This window comes from Carex rostrata, chromosome 5 (assembly GCF_964058835.1).
Source record: "Carex rostrata chromosome 5, lpCarRost1.2, whole genome shotgun sequence".
Taxonomy (NCBI): domain Eukaryota; kingdom Viridiplantae; phylum Streptophyta; class Magnoliopsida; order Poales; family Cyperaceae; genus Carex; species Carex rostrata.
Window position 1 is genome coordinate 7,393,502 of NC_135922.1, and position 26,000 is coordinate 7,419,501.

At 33.3% G+C, this 26,000-nt stretch overlaps 1 protein-coding gene and 1 pseudogene across 1 annotated transcript; both read left to right on the forward strand.

Annotated features, from left to right (window-relative positions):
• Positions 1 to 10,480: 10,480 nt before the first annotated feature.
• On the forward strand, positions 10,481 to 13,108 carry LOC144554644 (G-type lectin S-receptor-like serine/threonine-protein kinase SD2-5). Its single transcript, XM_078302964.1, has one exon. The coding sequence runs from the start codon at positions 10,525 to 10,527 to the stop codon at positions 13,009 to 13,011; it is 2,487 nt and encodes an 828-aa protein (XP_078159090.1). The 5' UTR covers positions 10,481 to 10,524; the 3' UTR covers positions 13,012 to 13,108.
• Positions 13,109 to 22,440: 9,332 nt separating this feature from the next.
• LOC144553787 (G-type lectin S-receptor-like serine/threonine-protein kinase SD2-5) lies at positions 22,441 to 25,134 on the forward strand (annotated as a pseudogene).
• The last annotated feature ends 866 nt before the right edge of the window (positions 25,135 to 26,000 follow it).

The following is a 26,000-nucleotide window of genomic DNA, read 5'->3' on the forward strand; positions in this document are numbered from 1 at the left end:
CTTTCAGTGTAATCTCCATTCTCTTTCTATTTTCTCTGTTTAGTTTCTGGCTCTATGCTCTCGTATCCGTTGACCAATAAATATATATCTGTATTTATTTTCATCCAGCGACGCAGCTAATCCGTTGACTCTAGAGGACTTGGTTGGTAGATTGAGATCTTCTGTGGCATCAAATGAAGCTTCCTAGATTTCAGCCTTCAAGAGGGCCTGTAGAGTAGAGTAAATTGTATCTTTAATCCGAGTCTTTTGTTCCTCTGTGGTTTATCCTATATGATCTACATTTTACTGAAACATGGAGGCATGTACTATATTCGCATAAAAGCTCAGGTGGGACCCACATGTCCCGTAATTGACGCATAAAATGTTATAGAGCAAAATGACTCATTTTAAAACGGTGCATGGCCTTTGTGGAAATGGCGGAGCATGATTCACGTTGAAATTTGGAGGTATGAGGAAAGACAAAAAATTTATGCAAATTCTCCATTATATTTTGTACGATAAGAAAATATAAGGCAGATCCTTCTTTATCTTTCAACTTTTTAAATATGTTTGGTATAGAACTAGAGGGCAAGCATGATTTGATTTGAATACTTTATTTTCTTAATTGGTACAGCTTGCAGACTTGAGTATATATGTCTCATGAATTCTCTAAAAGCCAACATCTCAATTTTCCTTCACATTATCTTTTTATAATAAGTTCTCTAGAAAGGCCAACTTGAAGAACTTAATATAACTTATTTTATTAAATAATTAGGAGACAAGTCCAACTTTGCTGTCATTGTTACAAAATAATATAGTAAATTTTAATATATAAATTTAACTGTTTGATTCAAATTAATCACATCAATTCACTCTCATCTTCAATAAAATTTTCAAATTTGAGCTCAATTCACTAGTGCAGAAAACGCGACTATACACGGTCCGGAAACCTAATGACACATGGTTCCACGACCGTCTCATCGAGCGTCGTGTATGAATAGGAAGGTACATTGTACACGGTTAATCCACCATGTCTATATAGTATTAAAGTACACCATTAATAGACTTGAACCATGCCTAATCTTAAAAAAAAGTGTTGAATATGGTGATTTCTTGTTGAATTTATGAATTATGAGGAGATACTATTTCTTGAATATATTTGTTATGTTTTTTACAAGAGTTCCTATATCTATTTATACTAAAATTCTATCTTAAGTTACTGTTTGTACTATTTTGCTATTTATGTCAATACGGTACGCATTACCGTTTATTTTATTACTATAAAAGTCTATTTCCTATTTTCTTTATCCTTGACCTCTTGATCTATGATGAGTGTATGAGATCAACTCTTCTATATTTCTTTTTTTATTTTCAACACTCCCTCTCAAGGTAGGAATGTACATCCCATACAATCCGAGCTTGCTAGTGATAACCTCAAAATGTGTCAGATCCAAACCTTCGTTAAAAACATCCACTAATTGATCTTTGCTTCTCACAAATGGTGTTTTTAATTTTTTGGCTTGGACCTTCTCTCTAATAAAGTGACAACCCACTTTTATGTGTTTTGTTTTTTCATGAAACACCGGATTTGATGCAATATATCGAGCAAAATTATTGTCGCAATACATCTTCAAAGGTTGATCAAATTCGATGCTCATATCTCTAAGTAGTTGTTTGATCCATATTAGTTCACTTGTGGTGGATGCCATAGCTCGGTACTCTACCTCCGCGCTAGATTGAGCCATGATATTTTTTTTCTTACTTTTTTCATGTGACTAGATTCCCGCCTACAAATGTACAAAAATCGGTGGTAGATTTTCTATCAAAGCTACTGGCCCAATCTGCATCGAAATAGTCACATATTTCATTAGAATTATTGTTTTTCATTTTTATGCCTTTTCCGGGATTTCTTTTTAAATATCTCAATATTGTATTTACGGCCTCCAAATGAGGCATTCTTGGTGAATGCATAAATTTACTAATTTGACTTACGAAAAAAGAATATCCAGACGTGTTACCGTGAGGTAAATTAATTTTCCTACAAGTCTTTAAAATTGGTTTATGTCTTCTAATAGTTCACAATTCTCAGTATTTAATTTATATTTGGTATCAATTGGTGTAGAGACCGATTTGCAACCTAGTTTACCGGTTTCTTTTAGCATGTCTAAAATATATTTTTGTTTTGAAATGAAGAGGCCTTTATCTGAAAAAGCTACTTCTATTCCTAAAATAAATTGTAAGTATCATAAATCTTTAATGTCAAAATTTTCTTTTAATTGGGATTTGATTTTTCTAATTTTCTCTAAATTATTTCTGGTAATTATTAGGTCATCTATATACACTAACAAAAGAGTTATATTTTTTTCCTTCATTTTTGATAAACAAGGAGTGGTCGGCACTACTAATCTTAAAATTAGATGAATTTAAATATGAGCTAAGTTTACCATAACATGCCCGAGGAGATTGCTTCAATACATAGATTGATTTGTTTAACCTACAAACTATATTAGAATTGTTTTTCATTTTATGACCGGGTGATAGTGTTATGTACACCTTCTCTTCAAGTGTTCCTTGAAAAAAATCATTTTTACATCCATTTGGTATAGGTTCCAATATATTATTTTTACATCCATTCTAAATCATCTAAGAGAGGTGTTATTTGTCTAACTTGGTCATTTTCGTAGTCCCCATTTGGTATGAAATCTAAATCATCTAAGAGAGGTGTTATTTGTCTAACTTGGTCATTTTCACGTGGTTTATCATTAATTAATCAAACTCTTTTTAAAATATGGTTCATTTTCACAAAATATCACATCTCTAGATATAAATATTTTTTTATTAATTGGGTCATAGCACTTGTAGCTTTTTTTATATGGTGAATACCCTAAAAAAATAGCTTTTGTTGACATAAAACCAAACTTGTTTTTTCTTTTAATGTGAAAAACATAGACAACCGAAAACTCTTAAGTGATCTACATTATTTTTTTTGTTGATAAAGAATTTCGGTTGGACTCTTGTTTTATAAAGTAACACTAGGTAATCTATTAATTAGATGGTAATATATTTTTGGAATATTCTTTTCAAATAATAATACGCGTGTTATTTCTAATAAATGTCTATTTTTTTTTTCGACACTCCATTTTGTTCGGGAGTGTTTATACAAGTTAAATTAAAAATTAAAAATCAAACCTCGATTCAAAATTAAGTGTCAGTTGAATTATCAGTCTAATAATATGCTTTGATGTTAGTTTTATTTTTTAATAGAAAGATGGAGGTCTAACAATTTAAATTTTATTTACTGTCCATTAAGGTTTTTTATTCGGGATTTTGAACCCACAATCTACCACACATAGAGTGTTGTATTTTGTCACTAGACCAAAGACTAATTATTTTCTTCAATGTTAGTTAACTGAGAATCAGCCTTGTATCCGGGATTGGTGAATCGGCCGAAACCTGCCAATTCGGCTGGGAAAATTAGATTTTTTTGCCAAAAGCTTGTTTTATACTAAAAATAGGAAAAAATTGATAAACAAATAATTTGTCAAAGATTTATATTTAGATTACAATCAAACACCAATACAATATAATACAAGCATTAAAACTATGAGCACCGTAGAAATATAATTTATGTTTAGACAAATGAATAATGATCGCATACAGACATCCGATCTTTCCCTCTTCCCAACAGCTCCCTAGAAACCGACTTTTGTTTGTGAAATCATGCAAACATGATGGATGCCTCATGGTATAAGGTCAGCTGGGTTCCTTTTAGTCACGGGTACACAATGTATCAGTTCAAGCACAACGTACCATGCATAAAGATATCTCATGTACATCTTTTCAAACGAAAATCAGATCCTAACAACGTACCGTGCACATTTATCACGGCTACACAATGGATGTGCATAGTTCTCCATTACTCTTCTATTTAATCACGGATTCTCCTCTATCGAATCACGGGTACACAATGGATGTGCATAGTTCATTTTGTTTCAGTCGAATACAAGAATAGCAGAAATTGGACGAAAAACACAGAATCCGCGTTAATCAGCAAGGTATCAGATCGGTCATGGTCGATACCGATCCAGAACGGCCGATACCGATCTGGATCGGCTGATACTTCCTTCCATGCCATAGAAGGAAAAATCAGAATCGGAATCATGATCAGTCCTGGCAGATTCCGATCTGGAATTGGCCGATTCAGCTCGGAAAATCAGACTTTTTTACCAGAAGCTTGTTTTATACTAAAAAATCTGAAAAAATGATAAAAATATAATTTGTCAACAATTTATGTTTAAACAAACGATTACAATAAAATAATTCATTAAAAAATGTAATACAAACATTGCAATACTTGTATTTAAACATTTCAATATTGTATATAGTACAAATTACAAGGCTTATATATAAATATAGTTGCGTTTCTAATAAATAAGGCTAGTATGTTGGGGTGGTAGTTGTATGGGACTTTATTCAAGATATCTAGTCTAGTGTTCAAATCACGGTGGGGGCAAAAGTTTTTCTTTGGAGATTGTTATATGGTTGTTTCGGCCGTTTTGGTGGAATTCGATCATCTCTGACGGAATTTGACTGGAATTGGGCTGTTTCAGTCGGAATTTGACAGAAATTGGACCGTTTTGGCCGGAATTTGAGTCTAGCGCGTAACTCGGTCAGAAATCGGATCGGTACCATCCAATTCCAATGAAACTAGACTTGTGAGACAAAGAAACCCTTAACTCAGTATCAACCCAAAAACCCTATATAGGAATCTAGTACCAGGCCGGTATCGGTACTTAAGTGAACTAATTTTTTTAAGGATTCAATCTAATTAATCCTTCACACAACAAAAGTAATTATTAGAGTAATTATTTGATGAAAAAATCACTTGGGCGCGAGACTCGGGTGACCGAGTCAACTCGGACTCGGCCAATTTTCTAAGCCACTGTACCTAAATACTGGTATTAGTTTCATTAATCAGAACGAGAGGAAAGGAGAATAGATGACATATACAATATCTCAAATTTACCGTTTCTATCAGTGTCATTGCAAATCAGTGATCTGCACGGATCTTAATCCAATCCAATGGTACTAAGTATAATCTCATCAAACCTTTTTATGTGCCTAACACACGCAAGCTTCACTCTATATAACTAAATACTGTTCTTCTCCTATGTCATGGTTAGGCTCATATTCATTTGGTCATTAAATAATCAGTGCATTTAGGTTTTTATTCTATCAAAATAAGTATGACAGAAAACATTACTTTTTGCTTCAATTTGGGCCTTCTTTTTATAATTCATTAACTATATCTTTATCGGCTTAATTTTACAATCAAATAAAATTGCCAAATCAGCTCTCTATAATAATCTTGGCATGCTCAGTGGAAATTTTGAAAGAGTAAACGAACTCAGTAGGTTAAGAAAAATCGAATAACTTACTATGTCTAATGATGTTATAATGTGAAAGAGCAAAGGTGTCTTTCTCAAAAAAAAAGTTTATTACATCAGTAAGTACATCAATAGTGCACCAGTCATCTCAATTGGGTGTACCAGTAATGGTACAATCTTGAACAAATTATGAATGAATACCAATTTACCACAAGAGATCAATAAATTACGAAAAGGCCCATATTTATTAGAAATATATGGAATTCTAGCTTACCAGATATCAATTGACAAGATCAAAAAAAGATTTGGGCTTACTCTGTAACTGGTCTAGAAAACCCATCAAAGTGGGAAGAAAATTATGAGTTCCATTTTGGGTCCAGAAATTAGGCCCAATAATTTTACTTAAATAAATAAAGCAAACTAAAATTATGAGATGATGGCTGAGCAGTGAGGCGTTTATTTTTTGTCTGTTAGCATTCCTGAACTATGAACGGAGTGACGCTTGGCAGGTGGCAAAATTGATTTTGGCACTGGTTTGCACATATGTATATGAAAAATTAGTCAATTACACAAATAATTCTGAAAATATCAGTATTTTATCATTTGAAGTTTTTGTTTTTCAAATTTAACATTTCAGTCCTGAGGTTATCAACTTGTACGGAATCAATCATACTGTTAAAATATGTATGAGAAATGAATTATGTAGTTCTAAGATGACATAAATGTTGATAGTAATATTCATATCACCAATAGAAATAGTAATTAATCTAGATGATAACATAAATATACATGTCATTTTTATTGATCATGTGAGTGATCACTGCTCTGATAATATTATTGATGATCCTATCGTATATCAAAAATATATCTACAATAGAATATTATGAAATAGGCATCATAATATTAATCTTGCATGCACACTGTATTACAGTTAATGAACAACAATTAAATTAAGGGAGCTGATTATAGTACTGTGCTACAGTACCCGCACTGTACCCGCAGGTGGGACCACCAAAAATGAAATGTAAAAATATAACTTCTTGTAGGGATAGCAAAAACTGCAAAATTATATTTTTTTTCCTAAAATATTAATACATATGAAGGAAAGTATTTATACTTATATATGGAAGTATTTATACCTATGATATGAACAATTATTTATTATGTGGATTCTTAAAGTGCGAAGATAACAATACCCACGCTACAATACCCGCACTGTACCCGCGCTACAGTACCCGGGGACCACCGAAAATTAAATGCATAAATATAACTTCCTACAGGGACCACAAAAACTTCACAATTTGATTTTTTTTTCTAAAATATTAATATATATATATGCAATTTTCTCTTTCGAATGAGATCCATGATGACGTACTTCAGGCTCGTCGTCACGCAAGTATTTATACCTCGCCGTACAAGTATTTATACCTACACTTATAAGTACTTTTTACATATGATATTGAAAGTATTAATATCTAAGTAAAGAAAGTATTTATACTTATACACTGAAATATTTATACATATGAGGTCAACTATGTTTGTTAGATGAAGGTTGACGAAGGAATTATTGGGAAATTCGAAAAGAGATTATCATAACTAGTTACGCATCAAAGTATTAATATCTTACTTTTTTAAGTGCTAATATCTTATCTTCTAAGTATTTATATCTACGAAAGTATAAATATCTAAGTATTTTTTACATATGACACTGAAAGTATTAATATCTAAGTATTGAAAGTATTTATATCTGTGCACTGAAGTATTTATTTTTATGAGGTCAATTATTTTTGTTAGACAAAGGTTGATGCGGAATTAGTGCCGGGACTTTGAAAGGGGGGGCATATAATTAGTGGGGACTATAGAGAAAGAGTGCTACTGAAATTTTAGAATAATAATTAGTTGAGACTATAAAATATCTTTTTAAAATAATAATTAGTGGACACAATATAATTAGTGAGAACCATAATACATTATTTCTCTAAGTGCAGATACTGTAGCGCAGGTACTAAAATAATTATTCTTAAATTAAATAGGTGTGCGCGCTCTGTATCCAAGTTAAATTAAATATTTTGGAATGATATGCAAATTTTGCATTATATTATTATTATATGAAATTTCAAGAAATATAACAATTATTATATGTTAAAAAAAATCCATTTTATTCGACACATGCCTTATAAAAAGGTGTAAAAAAACAAAAAGCTAAAGACACGCAGACCTGTATTATAATATTTATAAAAATGCATTTATTTAATGGGTTGACTCCTAGTCTTCTCTTTCTTTGCATCGTTTCATATCAATCCAACAGAAGATAAGAGACTTTGCAATTTTAGATCCATGGGTCTCGGAGTCTTTCTTTATTCTGATAAAATAAAAAATAATAGAGAGCCACTTAAATTATCCTTCCTTTTGTTGAATGTACGTTTTGCCCTGATATCTTTTCGGAGAAAATTATATATGTCCATAAAAACGGATAGGTATGGAACAAAAGGCAGTGAATTTCATCATAGAAAAGAAGGGTAGCAGAAATTTTCATATAAACCATACTATTTTTCTTTTCTACTAAATATAAAATATAAAACAAAAGGCAGTGAATAGGCCAACAATTCATACAATCAATCAATCGGATAATTAATGACTCAGTTAACTATTGCTATCCACTTGCAACTGGGTCATTAATAGCAATAGAGACAGCCACCAACTTAAAAAAAAAAAAAATAGCAATAGAGATGGTATCTCAAACGAATGATTAAGAAGGGCAATTTCCTTTTACTATTATAAGGTTGTGAAATTGGATTGGTAATACCATCTCTAGTGCTATACAGAAGCTAATAAGCAACCAACTGCTACCTCTATCCAATTGAGTTGATTCTCGTGAACTTGGTAACTGTACATTCTCTATATATCCAATCGACTTATGACACAAGTATAGATGACAGAGTCAAAAGAACGGCAAATTTGTCTTAAAAATAAAAAAAAAGGCAGACATATCTGAGTTGAATAGTTGATAGGAAGTTTTGTCATAACATAATTATATAAACATACATGCATCTGATTTTATATTTTCTGGACCATTGGATCAGCGATTTTTCAAAGTGCCTTAATAAATAGTAAAAAAATTCCAAAAAATGTAAAATTTGGTCTCCAAGCACATCTTAATATATAGATCGCATCTAACGGTTCGGATTGACTATTTAGACTTTGAAAAACCGAGAAAAAGGATAGGGTGCATTTGGGTGCACAAAAAGTTGGGTGCATTTGAACCCTCCTCTTATAGAGGAATATACATCCTTTATATAATAGAAAATAAATAAATAAAACATACATCTACAATTTCCTACAGCAATACTTGCATAGCATCAGAAAGGACATAAGGATAATTTTGTCATAAAAATAGAGTATTACAAGAACATTAGAACAATTATACAAGAACTAAATCAGCACACCTTTAAGTGAAATTTCACCACTCAGCACACAGAAAAATACAGGGCTTTGTGGAGGTGCTAGCAGATAAAGATAAATAAATTTCCTAAACCAATCTGAGATGGGCTTTGTGATTAGGTAAATTTCCATTTTTTTATGTTGATAAATCACTAAGGAAATGAGAGTTCAGGGGAAAAACTACTTGAACATATTTTTCTTTCTTATTTTTGAGATGAATAGACGAGTAATCTTGTTGTGTAAAATTGAAGGTTTAGTAAATTGAAATGGAGCTGCCAATTGGTGACATTTTATGTGACAAATTATCCCAGAACATGTACTGCTATACACTTGTTAAGAATATTTACATACATGGAACAATATCAATCACATGTAACAATATCAATCAACCAATTTGAAGTTACATTTATTGGCAAAGAATTGTATTTGTAAAATATACATGCGTTATGCATGCATAGTAGTACTAATGAAATTAATTTCAACAGCATTTAAAATTGTGCTCAATGACATGACATTTGACATTGAAAATTCCATTATAGTGACATCCTCATTACCTCTTTGAAAGGTAAGAGCGACTATTTAATATAATTCAAATTATTCAAGGAATATTTGCAAGGCAATATCCACTATTGATAGTCTTTGTTTAAACTACTAGTCTCACTTAAACTATTAGTCTCTGTTTTCTACATCAAGATATTATTTTTCAAACAAGAACAAAAATCTTGAAATTAACCCTGATGTAGAATTTCATAGAGATCTTAATTTTATTACCAATAAAATGTTTTGTCCTTCTCCATTATACAATCGGACAAAAAGAAAATGGTGCCTCCATTATCTCACATAAACTACTAGCCTCTCTGTTTTCTCCGCCAGCTAAGTTTTTTTATAATAAGAACAAATATATCTTGAAATTTACTTGGATAATAGAGAATTTTGCATTGAAATCTTAATTTACTTATATTTTTGTTAATTAATAATTTCTCTAAAATATATATTAAAATATAACAGTGACAAATATTTCTTCTATTTATTCTGATAAAATAATAAATAAAATCGAACAACCTCAATTCATTATTTAGAGCCACTTCAATTCTCCTTCCTATTATTGGATGAAGTTTTTTGGTATATTTTCTGAGAAAAGATATATATGTAAAAAAAATAATTAGGTAGGAAAATAAATAAGTAACTAAAATTAAGCTCTATTCAATAAATCAAATTAAGAATGAGAAATCAATATTTGTTGTTATACTGTCAATTAAAGGACAACTTTTACGGAGTAAAAGTTTCTTAACTAATTAATAATATGCTTTTATGTTAGTTAATTTTAGAATCAGAATCACAACTTAATTTTTGATTTGTGGTGGCAACCTTTATATTTTTAGTTTTTTTTTTGAATAAAATTGTCACCGAATAATAAAATAGAAACGGAGAAGACATTGGAAATCTTGATTTGCTTGATGTTCCGCTTAGTATTCGAACCATTTTTTTAATTTCCTTACAATTCATATAATCAATCATTTGGATGATTAATGAGTCAATTAGGTAGTGCTATCGACTTATAATTGGCTCAGTAATAGCAATGGAGATAGGCACCAACCTTCAAAACAAAAAAAAAATATATATATATAAAAGCAATTGAACGGTCCAAAATAGCAATAGAGGTGGTGGAATTGGATATGGTCAATACCATCTCTATTGCTCCAGAAGCAAACCAATAATGCTATCCCAAATGGCTTTGCCTTCTTTCCTTGCCTTCGTTGCAGTATTTCTCCTGTGCTTCTCTTTCTCTGTTAATCCACAACCTGATAGGTATTCCATTGATAACTATCCCACTGCAAGCGCTCCAGCATCATGGACCAACTCACCATCTCTCCCCCACAACATTACTTTTGATGGTGGTGAAATTGTCCATTCCCTACTCCAACGGCGAAGCTCAACTCGAGGTATGTCATTTGCTACTGGGTTTTACTGCTTCCCACCCTGTAAGAGCTTTTTTGTCTCCATATACATCGTATATGCAGATTATGATACATATAACAATTATTATTTCTATTACGACCGTCCACAAGTCATCTGGTCAGCGAATCGAGCCCACCCTGTCAGTGAAAATGCCACACTTCAACTGACATCCAAAGATGGTCTAACCCTTCGTGACAGTGATGGTAGCCTAGTTTGGTCCACTAGCGGGTTGAATCAATCTGTGGCCGGTATTAACATTACGGAAGCTGGTAATCTGGTTCTCTTTGATATAAATAACTCCTCAATCTGGCAATCTTTTGACCATCCAACTGATTGTCTAGTAATGGGGCAAATGCTGGCAGAAGGCATGAATATCACTGCAAATTCCTCTAGCAATGATTTGGCTGAAAGCCAATTTTATCTAACCCTCCGTGCATATGGTTTGTATGGATATTTGCATTCAGAGACCACGCTGGAGTACTACTACAATATAGACGACACCACATCAAATGGCACAAAACTGGCAATGTTCATGGATGGCAACCTGACTATGTTCTCCACGTTATCAAATACTGGTATTGCCTTACCTATTTTTACATTTCCAACTGCAAAATCAATACAGTACATGAGATTAGAATCTGATGGACACTTAAGACTTTATGATTCTGATGAATCTCCATGGAAAATGGTGGCTGATTTGTTAAATCCTAATACCTGTGATTACCCAATAGTTTGTGGACATTATGGAATTTGCAATAATGGACAATGCAGCTGCCCAGGAAATTATTTCAAGCCAGTTGATAACCGGCGACCAGAGCTTGGCTGCTATGCAATTACTAACATAACTTGTCATGATGTAAAAAATCACCTTCTGTTAGAACTGAACAATGTATCATATTTCAGTGATGTTGACAATGTTGAATTGAATAAAATTGATGAGAACAGTTGCAAAAGGGCATGTCTTAGAGATTGCAATTGTAAAGCTGCTCTGTTTCAGTCTTATAATGGGGACTTATCAGATGGCCATTGTTTAACACTATCAGAGGTTTTTTCCCTTAAGAATTATCCACCTGATGCATCAAATTTTACTTCTACCGCATTTATTAAGGTGCAAGCTTCTAGTTCCAAATTTAGGCTAGGAGCAGTAATGGGTTCCATATTTGGAGCTCTCCTCTTTATGCTCACCTTAATTAGCATTTACTTTGTGTGTTCGAGAAGACGTAAACAAGAGCAAGATGAGGATATCATCGAACAAATGTCAGGGATGCCAACCAGGTTCACTTTCGAAGAGCTACGAGCGGCCACAAAAAACTTCGTCAAAATACTTGGAAAAGGTGGATTTGGTACTGTGTTTGAAGGAAGGTGGGGTGATGAGAAAATAGCAGTGAAACGTTTGGATAATGTCGGACATGGAAAGAAGGATTTTTTGGCAGAGGTTGAGACCATTGGTAGCATCCATCACAACAATCTGGTGAGGCTGATTGGTTTCTGTGCTGACAAGTTCAATAGGCTTTTAGTTTATGAGTACATGTGCAATGGGTCGTTGGATCAGTGGATCTACTGCAGAGATGGGAGAGTTCCTTTGAGTTGGCCCATCAGGTTTAAAATTGTAATGGACATAGCCAAGGGTTTATGTTATCTTCACGAGGATTGCAGGCAAAAAATTGTGCATTTCGACATCAAGCCAGAAAATATTCTTTTAGATGAAAAATTTAATGCTAGAGTTTCTGACTTTGGGTTATCTAAGCTTATTGATAGGGACATAAGCAGAGTAATGACTAAAATGCGGGGCACTCCTGGATATTTAGCACCTGAATGGCTGACAGCAATGGTCACTGAAAAGGTTGATGTTTATAGTTTTGGTGTGGTGGTAATGGAGATTCTATCTGGAAGAAGAAATCTTGATGATTCCCAGACTGAAGAGAATCGCCATCTCATTAAATTGTTAGAAGAAAAATCTAAAATTAATGCATTATTAGATTTGATTGACATAAATCTTAGTGATGTCAAATCATACAAAAAGGAAATTGTGGATGTAATGAAGCTTGCAATGTGGTGCTTGCAATGGGATAGTACCCGAAGGCCTTCAATGTCAATGGTTGTTAAGGTTTTAGAGGGAGGAATGGAGGTTGAAACATCATTGGATTATAATTTTGTTTCTTCGATTCCCTTGATTGTGAATATACCCGGCATAGTGGATCAGTCAGTGCCCCTTGTAGCTTCAGTGTTGTCAGGCCCTCGATGAAATTCCATGATCCTTGAACTGAGAGAATAAGGAGGAGCTATCTTTGAACTGCATTAGTTAGAAGTGTGTTTCAGTAATATTAATTATAAATTGTTTAATAAAGTCCAGTTTGTATTATTGTATTTTATGCATGCATGTTTCAAGGAATTACTAGCGTTATGTATTTATAAAAACAGTTTACATTGCATTGAATTTTGTTTTATTTGTATTATACTTTTACTATATAAATGTAAATTTGTTTTTATTGTACGTAAAATAAATTGTTGAAGATATTGAATCCCAACCCGATCCAGTTAGGATATATGACAATCCTCAACTTACAAACATAACCTTGTAAATTAGGAAATGACAACTGGTAGAAATCTATATGTAATCAGTGTAAATGATCTCTTCAATCAATTCAAAACTTTCATTTATTCACTATTATTTGAATTATGTTATGAGAGCAATAAGAACTATAGAAATACTGGATCCGCTCAGAGACAAGTCAAAATTGACGCGATTAGTGAAAACCAAACCATGATTGATGACGAGACGACATCTGAGATGTATGACAACACAGTGGAAGCAATCAGAAACCTCACTGGTAAGCTTCAGTTCAATAAAGCAACCTCTAATGGAAGCAGAGGGATGGGAAAATTTGGACATAATTCACGTGTAAGGTGCGATCACTTCCACCTAAATGGACACTAAATAGCTCTGTTGTTTTCTGCACCGCCACGTGCGACGAATGATAAAGAAGGAACAAAATGGAAGCTTCTCGCACACGGCAGTGTCACAGCAAATTGACTCTGAATTGGACACCTCCAATCCCGCAATAAGGCAACAGATTGATCGGCTGCTAACAGTTGGGGTTGGGGTAGCCAAATCAAGTATTCAAAGGACAGCAGGTAAGTTTTAATGTTTTCAATAAGTGCACTGCTCAAAGGTTGTCTAGGAAACATTAATACTAACTCAAACCCTCAAAATGACAAAATTAGAATAGAGAACTTAACCAATATCTTGGAATTCATTCACATCAGAGTGAATTTTATAAGTCAAACCCTATGACTGTCCAAAAAAACAAAAGAAATGAATATTAATTCTACTTACAGCAACGTTGACATTTTGTTAGAACAATAGGATGTTTTCAATGAATATCTACCTCCAAAATGGTTAAAATTGCATATGAAAGTTTAGGACACGTGAATGGTACAATTTTTCAACTACTGTAAATTTGATTTAATGCATGTCTAAATATTTGGCATCTCTCATATATACAAAATAGTCTTAGTTGTTCCACTACACAGGCTTTCTACGACCGGTTTTCATGTCGCAGAAAGTCCAACCGGTCGCGGAAAGTGAAAAACGGTCGCTGATACCCCGGTCGCTCAAGGCATTGTCGCAGATACTCTCCGGATGACGTCACCAGTCGCTGAATGACGTGATCCAGTCGCTGATAATTTATCTGCGACCAAATTTTTTTGGTCGCTGTTTTTTTTGTTGACGTCATAAAAAGGTATCTGCAACCAAAAAAATGATCACTGATAGTCAAACCTAGTCGCTAATACCCTTCTGTCATTTTTTTTGGATTTTTTTAGTTATTTATTTTTCCCCCATTTAATTGGTACCACACGTATCAAACATTCACATCAATCAAACATAAATAACAATATCTAAACATACAAATCAAACAAAATCGATCAAAGCAAGAGTATATTGACATAATCTTTTCATACCAAGCAAGAGTATATTGACAACATATATTTATGATAATTAGACACTCTATAGAAATTAAATACTGCTATTATTATTCACATGCTATTAGTTTCATTTCTACTAGAAGAGAAGATAATTAACACATGCTTGTTGTTTCTACCTCATATTTTTCACAGCATAAAGCAACATCTACAAGTAAAGAAACAAAAACTATATTTAGTAACTTGACATTTCATCAACTGGTAAATATACATCAACTATACAAAAAGTAAATGAAGAGAACAAAAATTTCCCTGAAAAGATATAATTGAGACTTGTAAAACTTTTCATACCAAAGATTCTAAAGGCCAACTTAACTTCCATTAGAAATAGATTCACCCAAATATATTAGACAATAAGACTTTAAGCTAAAAGAATAATGTATGATTAACTTATTAATCAATAATCTGACAAGGATCATCCCAAAAATATATTCACCCAAATATTACACGAGTTTCATTACTGCTAGTAAAATCATTGCCTTCAAGTCCCCAAATTATACTCACTTTTAACAAATCGAAGTAGATAAAACTAATTAACTATACCGAAATTTAGTGCTTTAAGTAAATCCAAAAGAAATAACCTTTGTAGCCTCAGATTGAGCAGTCGCTCTATAACACCTAGCAAGCTCTAACAGCAAAGGAAACCATCTTATATCCCCGCCTCTGAAACAAACCAAGGAAGCAATCAACTAGCTAGGTAAGCATATATAAAAGTAGATGAAAAAAGCTAAGAGATATTACTAAAATAATTTTCTGTCGAGTACTGGTGGTACACTCTATTCTTACATTCTTGTATCATTACTTAGGTTTGTTCATTTAATTTTAGATTAATAAATTAACTGAAAAACTGAGAAAATACAATTAAATAAAATAACCTTTGAAGGGCCTTCATGCTTGTCTAGATGCCACTTCAAAGCATCGGACCTGAATCTGTAATCCATTTAAAGAACCACCAATTTATATACCCTCTAACTATACAACTAAGTTCTAATCTTCCTCAGATCAAACCAATGCTAAATACCTCTGAGCCAACCCAAATTAAAATGAATAAGGTATAATTTACCCTAAAATATAAGGATCATCAGATCTGTAGCGTCCAATCTCTCTTCACCTTCATATAAAAGCTTAGTACAATTAGAGTAACTTCAATTGTTTTGGTTATCAAGGCTTGATTGATAAATTTAGGGCTTAGTAACGTAGTTACCCATTTACTATCAAAGTTGGTATCACAATAGATTACAAGACACTTACCTGAACTGGTTTTCCATTGAAAAGAAGGTTTTTCAGTTCACTCTTTGCATCAGCCCGCTTCTTACGCACAGCATATCTGACATATGTCTTGTACATAGTGAAATAAAAAATATTAATATATAAGAGCATTTAATGTCATCTCCAAAAAAAATTTAAGTTAGTCTAAACATTTCGGGCTTCTGTCAGTTTGCACCCAATAACTAATTAATAATTCAAAGAATAGAACAACACAACAATTAACGTATCTGTAACTATGCCTACACAATTAACAGGTTTTGTCTAGGTGAAACCAAGTGTTAGATTACACCAATGTTAAGTATTGGAAATCACATTGCTTCAGAAAATAATCATAATGCAAATATTTGTTAATCTATTACATCTAGCTCTGCCATACAAAAAAACTGAACCAAGTAATTCAGTTCAATAAAATATGCACCTAAATTTTGCTGCTCAATTACCAAACTTCAGTTTAATTTGATATTCACTAATTTAATTTTGGATATATATAGACAAACAACTAAATATACAATTTGCAGTATGTTAGATTCATTGGGCTATTATTCCAAAAATGGAAAAATATAAAAAAGTCCATTAGGTGGATTTTACTTGAAGGGGTTCAGAAAACTGTAATTTTAGTTTGATTCTACAGCCATGATTGAATAATAAACCTATCACACGCAATCCTCACTGCCCTCATTCCTAAAAGAGGGGAAAAAACTAAAAAACTGAAAAAAGAAGAAGGTAAATTCGTTGGGCTAATTGAATAACCCAAATCTTTTGACTACATTATGGGGATTAGTTAGAAACCATTGTTGATTAAAAGAAATCAAAATTGATTGAAATACCTCACGGCGGCCATGGTGAAGTACCAGGAGTGACCCTATTGGGAGTTTGGGATCCGCAGGAGCCGCCAAAAAAAACAAAGGACCACTCGTCATGGCTCGACCTCAACCCGTCAAAACTCACAAAGGAAACATCTGCTCTGACATTTCCACTGCGCTTCCATGCACACACGGCATGTGTCGGACGACGCAGCCCTGAACAAGAAAGGCACGATTGGACTCTCCAGCCAAAATGAAATCTCGAGTATGAATCCTGCATTTGTTTAAGAGCTGGTAGTAACAGGTGGAGCCGGCACTGCAGCTTGGCCCAGGCAATGAGGTGGTAGTGCTTGAGCATCAATTTGGCGAGGCGGTGGTGGTCAAGTGAGATAGCAAGGTGGAGCGGGGACCAGCCAGAGGCATTTTGGAGAGACAGATCGGTTCCAGCCCAGAGAAGAAGAGAGGCGAGGTGAGGTCGATTTTGGCGGAGAGGGTTTGGATTGGATGGTGCATTTTATTTTTCAGTAGCCGGACATTTTTTTTCATTTTTCATCCAAAATTTTAGCAGAGTTAATAAAAGAAAAACTTTCAGCGACCGGTTTTGGCGCCAGTCGCTGATACAACTGCTCGCCTGATTTTAGATGAATTTTTTTTTTTTTTTTTTTGAGAAATTGAGTATCTGCAACTGGCATCAGCACCAGTCGCTGATACCGGCTGCAGAAAGTCAGTTTTGTTGTAGTGTTCATACTAGAGTTGATATTTTGAGCCTTGCTTACTGTTGTAATGCTTTTGAGTTGGTGAATGGGGCATTGGTATTTACATTGTTGTACAAGACTACTAGTAATAAGTGTACCTATATACTGGTATTAGTATCACTAATTAGTACACGAGCAGAGGAGAATAGATGACGGAGATAATATATCAAAATTTTATGTTTCTATCAGTGTCATTGCAAGTCAGTGATCTGCGTGGATCTTAATATAATCCAAAGATAGTAAAGTTAATCTCATCAAACATTTTTATGGCTCTAACACATGCTAGTTTCACTGTATATAACTAAATACTGTATGTCATGGTTAGGCTCATAGGATGTATAAAGTAGTGTATTTGTTTATTCTTTGTAAATATTTGGTGGTTCATATACAATTGTTGAACAGATTTGGTGGTGAGTTTGCTCCATTTGAACTACCAATATTTTCTCCTTCTCTGTTTATTTTTAGGTTCCATATTATAAAAAAATTAGTATAACAGCAAACCTTACTTTTTGCTTCAATTGGGGATCGGATTACGTACTGAAAAGCATTAAGTAGAAAATTAAATACTGCGTATAGTATTTATTAATTATATATTTATTAGCTTCTTTTTAGAATCGAATAAAATTGCTGAATCAGCTTTCTATTATAATATTTAGTTGCTCAGTGGAAATTTTGAAAGAGAAGCTACTCCGTTAAAAAAAAATCCAATAACTTATGTAACTAATTTTCGATCGGGACTGTACAATTCAAATCCGTTGCTCAGGATTGACTCGAGATTCAAATTCATCACTCGGGATGTGTGCGCTCCACTTCGGAATGGAATGTTGGAGATTTGAATTGGACGGTCCCGATCTAAAACCCAAAAATTGAGTTAATTCACTGGATCTGAATTCGTATATATTATGTAACTCGGTGACATTGCTGGATCAAGAAAAGATTTGGGCTTTCTCTGTTTTGGGCCCACAAATGAGGCCTGATATTTTTACTTGAACAAATAAAGGAAACCAATATTTGAAAGGTCAATGTACAAATTGGCCTATGGCGTCTCTACAAGTGGTGTTTAATTTTTTTGGGAGAATTTGATGTATACCTCTCCAAAGAATAATCAAGGCAAATTAGTGTGTGGAACCAATTTAAAGAATAATCAATTGAATCTTTGAGCTTTGCTTTTATTCTCAGTTATTGTTACTTGAAAGATGACCTTGATCTGGAAGGAATTAATTAGACGTGATATATATATATATATATATATATATATAGAGAGAGAGAGAGAGAGAGAGAGAGAGAGATGGGCTATGGTGCATTGCAATGCATAGGCCATGGTGTGCATTGGACCATAAATCACCGATTCAAAGTCCAAATGACCGATCCAAACCGTTCATCTTGTTCTCCATATTAATATGTGCTTGGAGACCAAATTTTATATTTTTTGAAATTTTTTTACTATTTATTAAGCCACTTTGAAAATCGTTGATCCAACGGTGACTGTTTGGAACAGTAAAATCAGAAGCCACCGTTGGATCAGCGAATTTCAAAGTGGCTTAATAAATAGTAAAAAAATTTCAAAAAATATGAAATTTGGTCTCCAAGCACATATTAATATGGAGAACAAGATGAACGGTTTGGATCGGTCATTTGGACTTTGAATCGGTGATTTATGGTCCAATGCACACCATGGCCTATGCATTGCAATGCACCATAGCCCATCTCTATATAGAGATATATATATATATATTAGGTCCGTGATATTTCTTTCATAAATTCCGCTCGGTTTTGATAAAAAAAAAATAATTCTTTCATAAAACAAAGTACAATGGAGGTAGACTTCACAAGTAGCATCGATCAGAGCAACTGGACTTCTTAAATTTAAATGATATCTAATATAAAGTCAAGTGATACAAAATTAATGATTATAAATTAATTTTAATGCACTTAATTTTCACCATTTTTTATCCCTTTAATTTATAGTAAATAAATTCAAAATTTTATGAATTTTGTATAGAAACACATCACTCGTGAGGTAGATATGTTTCTTTACCATTTATTTGAATAAAAAAAAATCAAACAACATTAATTCATAACTAAGAGCCGCTTCAATTATTCTTTGTAGTTGCCTGATATCTTTTTGGAGAAAAAAATGTAGGTATAAACTTGTGTAAGCATCAGAAGTTGAAAAATGTCTCATTTTCTCTCCGGAACAAACCAATTTTGAAGACTGATATTTTTATGAAAATGTTATTAGTTTTTCATTTTTAAATGAATGGTAAAATGGGTACTTCATAAATTTAAAAATGAGTTTTAATATAAAAGACAATAGAATGGATAAATATGATATTATGAATTTTGGAGGGGAAAATCATAATTTCAATGTTTTTAAGGGATATACATGAAATTCACCCTCCACGTACAGAGAGTATTGTATTTTGTCACGAGACAAAAGGTTGACTTTTTTACTTTTATGCCAGAAAATAAGTTAAAATTTGACTTGTTGTGTCTAGGGGTGTTCATCGAGTTCGGTTTAATAGGTTTAACCATAGCGAGTTTAGTTTAAACAGTTCGGTTTTTTCGATTAAATAGATTAGTTTGGTTTAGAAATTTTAAAATTGCTTACACTGAACTGATCAAAATTTTAAAATTCATCTGAACCAAACATTTACAAAAATTCAAAAATTATGACATAATGTGTATTGCTTTCTTTGGTTTTAAACCAATTAAACCGAACCAAACAAAACTTTTAAATTTATATTTCAAAAACATTCAAAAAATTAACAAAAATATGTATTTATTTTTATGATTTATATCTTACTTTAGTTGAATCGAACAAATAAAATTTACTTGGGTTTGTTTAGTTTGATTCTTATTTGGTTCTCATTCTAATTCGGTTGGGTTCAATTTAATATTTGTAAACCAAATAAAAATTTAATTTATCTATTTTAATTCAGTTTGAACCGAACCGATGAACAATCCTAGTTATGTCATCCTCTATTATACAATTAATTGTGGAGGGGCATCATCCTTTGGTGACATCAGGACCGTTAAACAAGATACGCTGAGACATATCACCTGACACGCATTAGACACTCAATTTAAAAAAAGCAGATTCGTTGCTCACTTAAAAAAAAAAAAAAGAAGTTATATTCGTTGGTCAAAAGTGAAACATCCAATTTACACCCAATATATACACTCGTAAAAATGAAGACAAAATATAATATTAAGTACACTCGTAAATTTCTTTCACCTAAAAGTATTATCTACACTTGTAAAGTTCTTTTACCGCAGTTCTAAAAATGAAGACGAAAAAAAGACATTTGAATCCTCCTCTTCATGTATATCAAAATATAATTTTTACTGAGAAAAAGTCTCAGGCAAAAATATAAAAGCCAAAAAAAGTTGAAATATATATAAAAAATGAAACTCGAATTTATTATTTATTTCTAAACATTTTTCATAACTTTTATCCACTATTGCTTATTTTTTATTTATTTCTTAGTAAGATTTTGAAATGGGAATTTAAAAACTGGCCCGGCACGTCTAAATACGGGTAAGGCATGTCAAAACACATCTTATCAAGCCGTGTCATACCAATATTGGTGTTGTGTCCATTGCCATTACATTTCAACATGACACGACAGGTTATATTTTAATTTTTCAACGTGTTGACATGACACGACATTTTTTTTCCGGAAATGAAAAGTTAATGATTTGACAAATCCATGAGATCACCACACTACTTTTCTCCGATATTTCATAAGAATTATAAAGCTAGTACCCGAATTAGATCAATCAAAATAATTTTTCCTTTTCCTTTTCCTTTTAGTAAATTGGGATGAAGATGTGAAGTGGTGGAGAGGGGGAGGGGCGAAAATGGGTCTGATATTATCTATCCATATACGGATTTATATTTAAATTTTTGCAGATTTGAATATTTAGATAGGGAAAGTTTGCGGACATGGATACGGTTTCGAAAACCAAATATGTAAACGAATTCGGATAATTATTTGTATCCATATATTTTTTATTTTTTTAATATCCATTTTTGCAGATACAGATATGTATAATTATCCGTATCTGTAATTTTTTATCTATTTTTTTAGAATCACATATATTTAGAAATAAATATTATTCTTGTGTGTTTGCATCTTTCGATTAAAATTATGGTTATGTTGGCGTTTAATTTTTGTTAATGCCATATATATTTTGAAAACATAAAAATTATTAAATGTATGAATTATATCCGTATTTTATGTTACTTTATTTTATAATGAAAAAAAAGTAACTTACTGAATATTATGTTAATTTTGTTACAATATTTAAATTAGGTTGAATTAATTGTATTTGTACCTATATTGGTATATGTGTGATCGATATCCAATCCGTCTCTGTATTTGTTTAATATCGGTGTATCTTAAAAATAAAAATAGATATAACTTTACCACGATCCAATATGTATCCAATCCGTTTTCAACCCTACGAGTCCAATATGATTGTTTGGGTTGTAAATTAGCGTTTTGTAGCACAACCCAATTTGGGCTTAGCTGTGAGGCCCACGAAGGCTCTTATCGGCCACTGCTCAGTGCTCTGTGGTCACCCGGTCACCCCCAATATTCTCGGACCCATCAACACCTATGTTGACTGATCCTGGTGTATAGCATTAAATGCTAGACCAGTACAAATTTAAAGGGATTACTACCACTGAAGTGAACGAGGCTGTGAGAGGTGGTTCTTGTTATTAAATTCGATCTTTAGAAGAACCGAAGCACAAAGGTAAAAGGGAATGGATAGAACATCTTGTGGTCAGATAGAATTTATATTTGTCCATCTTCTCCCACTAGCATTTAAACTTTATCATTCTAGTCATAATTGCTCGTTGTTACGCTCTGATTATAACCCTACAGAACCAAACCAATGCTACCTCAAATGGCTTGTACTTCTTGCCTTGCCTTCGTTGCCGTACTTCTCTTGTGCTTCTCTTTCTCTATTAATCCACAACCTTCTAACTATCTCACTGCAAGCGGTCCGGCATCATGGACCAACTCTCCATCTCTCCCACACAACATTAATTTTGATAGTGGGGAAAATATCCGTCCCCTACTCTGGCTACATGCAACTGGTGGCATGTCAATTGCTACTGGGTTTTACTGCTTTCCACCCTGTAAGAACTTTTTTTCCATATACCTTGTATATGTATATAACAATGAAAAACATGGGTATCAGTACGACACTCCACAAGTCATATGGTCAGCAAATCGAGCCCACCCTGTCAGCAAAAATGCCACACTTCAACTGACATCTAAAGATGGTCTAACCCTTCATGACAATGATGGCACTCAAGTTTGGTCCACTAGCAGGTTGAATACATACGTGGCTGGTATTAACATCACTCAATCTGGTAATCTAGTGCTCTTTGATACAAACAATTTCACAATCTGGCAATCTTTTGTCCACCCAACTGATTGTCTAGTAATGGGCCAAACACTAGCACGGGGGATGAGGATCATTGCCAATTACTCTAGCACCGATTTGGGTGAAAGCCAGTTTTATCTTACCCTTCTTCTAGATGGTTTGTATGGATTTGTCAATTCAAATCCCCCCCTGGTGTACTACGACCACTACCATCCCGAACCCCATTACAAGTTCTATCACCCATCAGATGCAACATCAAATATAACATTGGACAAGTACACTTTTATAAATTTCACGAATGGCAGCCTAAAATTTTCAAATACTAATAGGAGCATAAGTATTTTTATTTTTCCACTTGCTATATCAATACAGTACATGAGATTTGAGTCTGATGGACATTTAAGAGTTTACGATTATGATAATTTTTAATGGAAAATGGTGGGTGATTTATTCAATATGGATAACTGCCATTATCCGACAGTCTGTGGGCACTATGGAATTTGCGATAATGGACAATGCACCTGTCCCACAGGAATCTTGGGAAATTATTTCAAGCCAGTTGATAACCGGCGAATGGATCTCGGTTGCACTGCAATTACTAATATAACTTGTCAAGAAATAAACAATCACCATCTGTTAGACCTTAACAATGTATCCTATTTTAATAATTTTGACAATGTTGCATTTAATGTAACTGATGAAGAGACTTGCAAATGGGCATGTCTTGGAGATTGCCAATGTAAAGCTGTTATGTTTCAGTCAACTAATGGGAACTCATTAGTTGGTATGTGTTTAAAATTACCAGAGGCTTTTTCCCTCCAGAATAGTCAACCTGAGGACCAATTTAACTCAACTGCATTTATAAAGGTGCAAAATACTGGGTTCCCATATTTGGCTAGGAAAAATACTGGGTTCCACATTTGGAGCTCTGTTTTTTATACTCACCTTAATTAGTTTTTACATATTGTGCTTGAGAAGACGTGAAGAAGCGGAAGAGGAGGATATCATCAAAGCATTACCGGGAATGCCAACCACATTCTCTCTGGTAGAGCTACGAGCTGCCACTGAAAACTTTGTCAAAATACTCGGGAAAGGTGGATTTGGTACTGTGTTTGAAGGAAAGTGGGGGGATGAGAGAATAGCAGTGAAACGTTTGGATAATGTCGGGTATGGAAAGAAGGATTTTTTGGCGGAGGTCGAGACTATTGGCAGCATCCATCACATCAATCTGGTGAGAATGATCGGTTTCTGTGTTGACAAGTTAAATAGGCTATGAGTACATGTGTAACGGCTCATTGGATTAGTGGATCTACTGCACAGATGGGAGAGTTCATTTGGATTGGCCCATCAGGTTCAAAATTATAACAGACATAGCCAAGGGTTTATGTTATCTTCATGAGGAATGCAGGCACAAAATTGTGCATTTCGATATCAAGCCAGAAAATATTCTTTTAGATGAAAAATTTAATGCTAAAGTTTCTGACTTTGGATTAGCCAAGCTTATTGATAGGGACATTAGCAGAGTAATGATTAAAATGTGAGGTACTCCTGGATATTTAGCACCTGAATGGCTGACAACAATGGTCACTGAGAAGGTTGATGTTTACAGTTTTGGTGTGGTGGTAATGGAGATTCTATGTAGAAGAAGAAACCTTGATGATTCCCAGACTGAAGAGAATCGCCATTTGATTAAATTGTTAGAAGAAAAATCTAAGAGCAATTCATTATCTGATTTGATTGACAAAAATCTTTGTGATGTCGAATTATATGAAATAGAAATTATGAATGTGATGAACCGTGCAATGTGGTACTTGCAATGGGATAGTAACCAAAGGCCTTCAATGTTAATAGTGGTTAAGGTTTTAGAGGGAGTGATGGAGGTTGAAACATCATTGGATTATAATTTTGTTTCTCCAATTCCAATGATTGCAAATATTCCAAGCGTAGTGGATCAATCAGCTCCCTATCCTACTTCAGTGTTGTCAGGCCCTCGTTGAAAGTATGTGATCCTTTATTTGAAGCATTCTGACTCCAAGTTGGAAGAGTTATGGAGCAATCTTTGAACTGCATTGGTGAGAAGGGTATTACTGTTTGGTCAATTTGTAATATTATCCGGAAAAAAAATCTTGGAAGTTATTTCCAGCAAGAAATTCCCCTCCTCCCCATATGTTCTATGTATACAAGTATATAAGCTATTTCTTTTTTTGGAAAAAAGGAAGAAAGTCCATTTCAATTATTCAGTAATCCTGTGATTCAGACATTTAGTAAGCAAGTCATTCAGTAAGGGCAAAGATGTCTTTCTCAGATCTTTTTTCTTACATCACTACTGCACCAGTCGATCTCGGTTTACTAGTGATAGTACATTTATGAAGAAATTATAAAAGGCTACCAATTTACCCCAATAGATAAAAAAATTATGAAAAGGTCCATAGTCATTAGAAATATGTGGAATTCTATAATTATTCCATTAGAACCATACTTCCAAAAGATGGTCTTCACTGTTCAGTATATATCACATAGCAGAGAAAAATTTACCAGAAAGTTCCCATAATAAGAGGAGAATTAATTATCTAACTCGGTGCCATTAATTGCTGGATCAAGGAAATATTTAGGCTTGCTCTGTAAGTTATCTATAAAACCCATCAAAGAGAGAAGAGAATTATCGGTTCTATTTGGGCCCAGAAAGGGGGCCCAATATTTTTACTTAAACAAATAAAGCAAACTAACATTTTTAAGGTAATATTGTCCAAATTGGTTGCTGCTATGTCGTCTCTAGAAGTGGTGTTAAATTTTTTTGGAAGAATTTTATTAATGTCCCTCTAAACTTGTGGCTCGTTTACTTATCATTAGTAATGTATGTATATAAATAATTATGTTTATGATTGAATGGCCTTGCGCTAATGAGTGCGGCGGGTTGTCATTCATGTTTTTGGGACGTGACAGGAACAATAAAGAGAGTTGGCAAATAGCTCACAGCTGGTTGTGACTATGTGGCTCAAGTTTAATTTATTATTGATTAT

Excerpts from the sequence above, each read along its gene's own strand:
- LOC144554644 (XM_078302964.1), top strand. The coding sequence starts at position 10,525 with ATGCTATCCCAAATGGCTTTGCCTTCTTTCCTTGCCTTCGTTGCAGTA.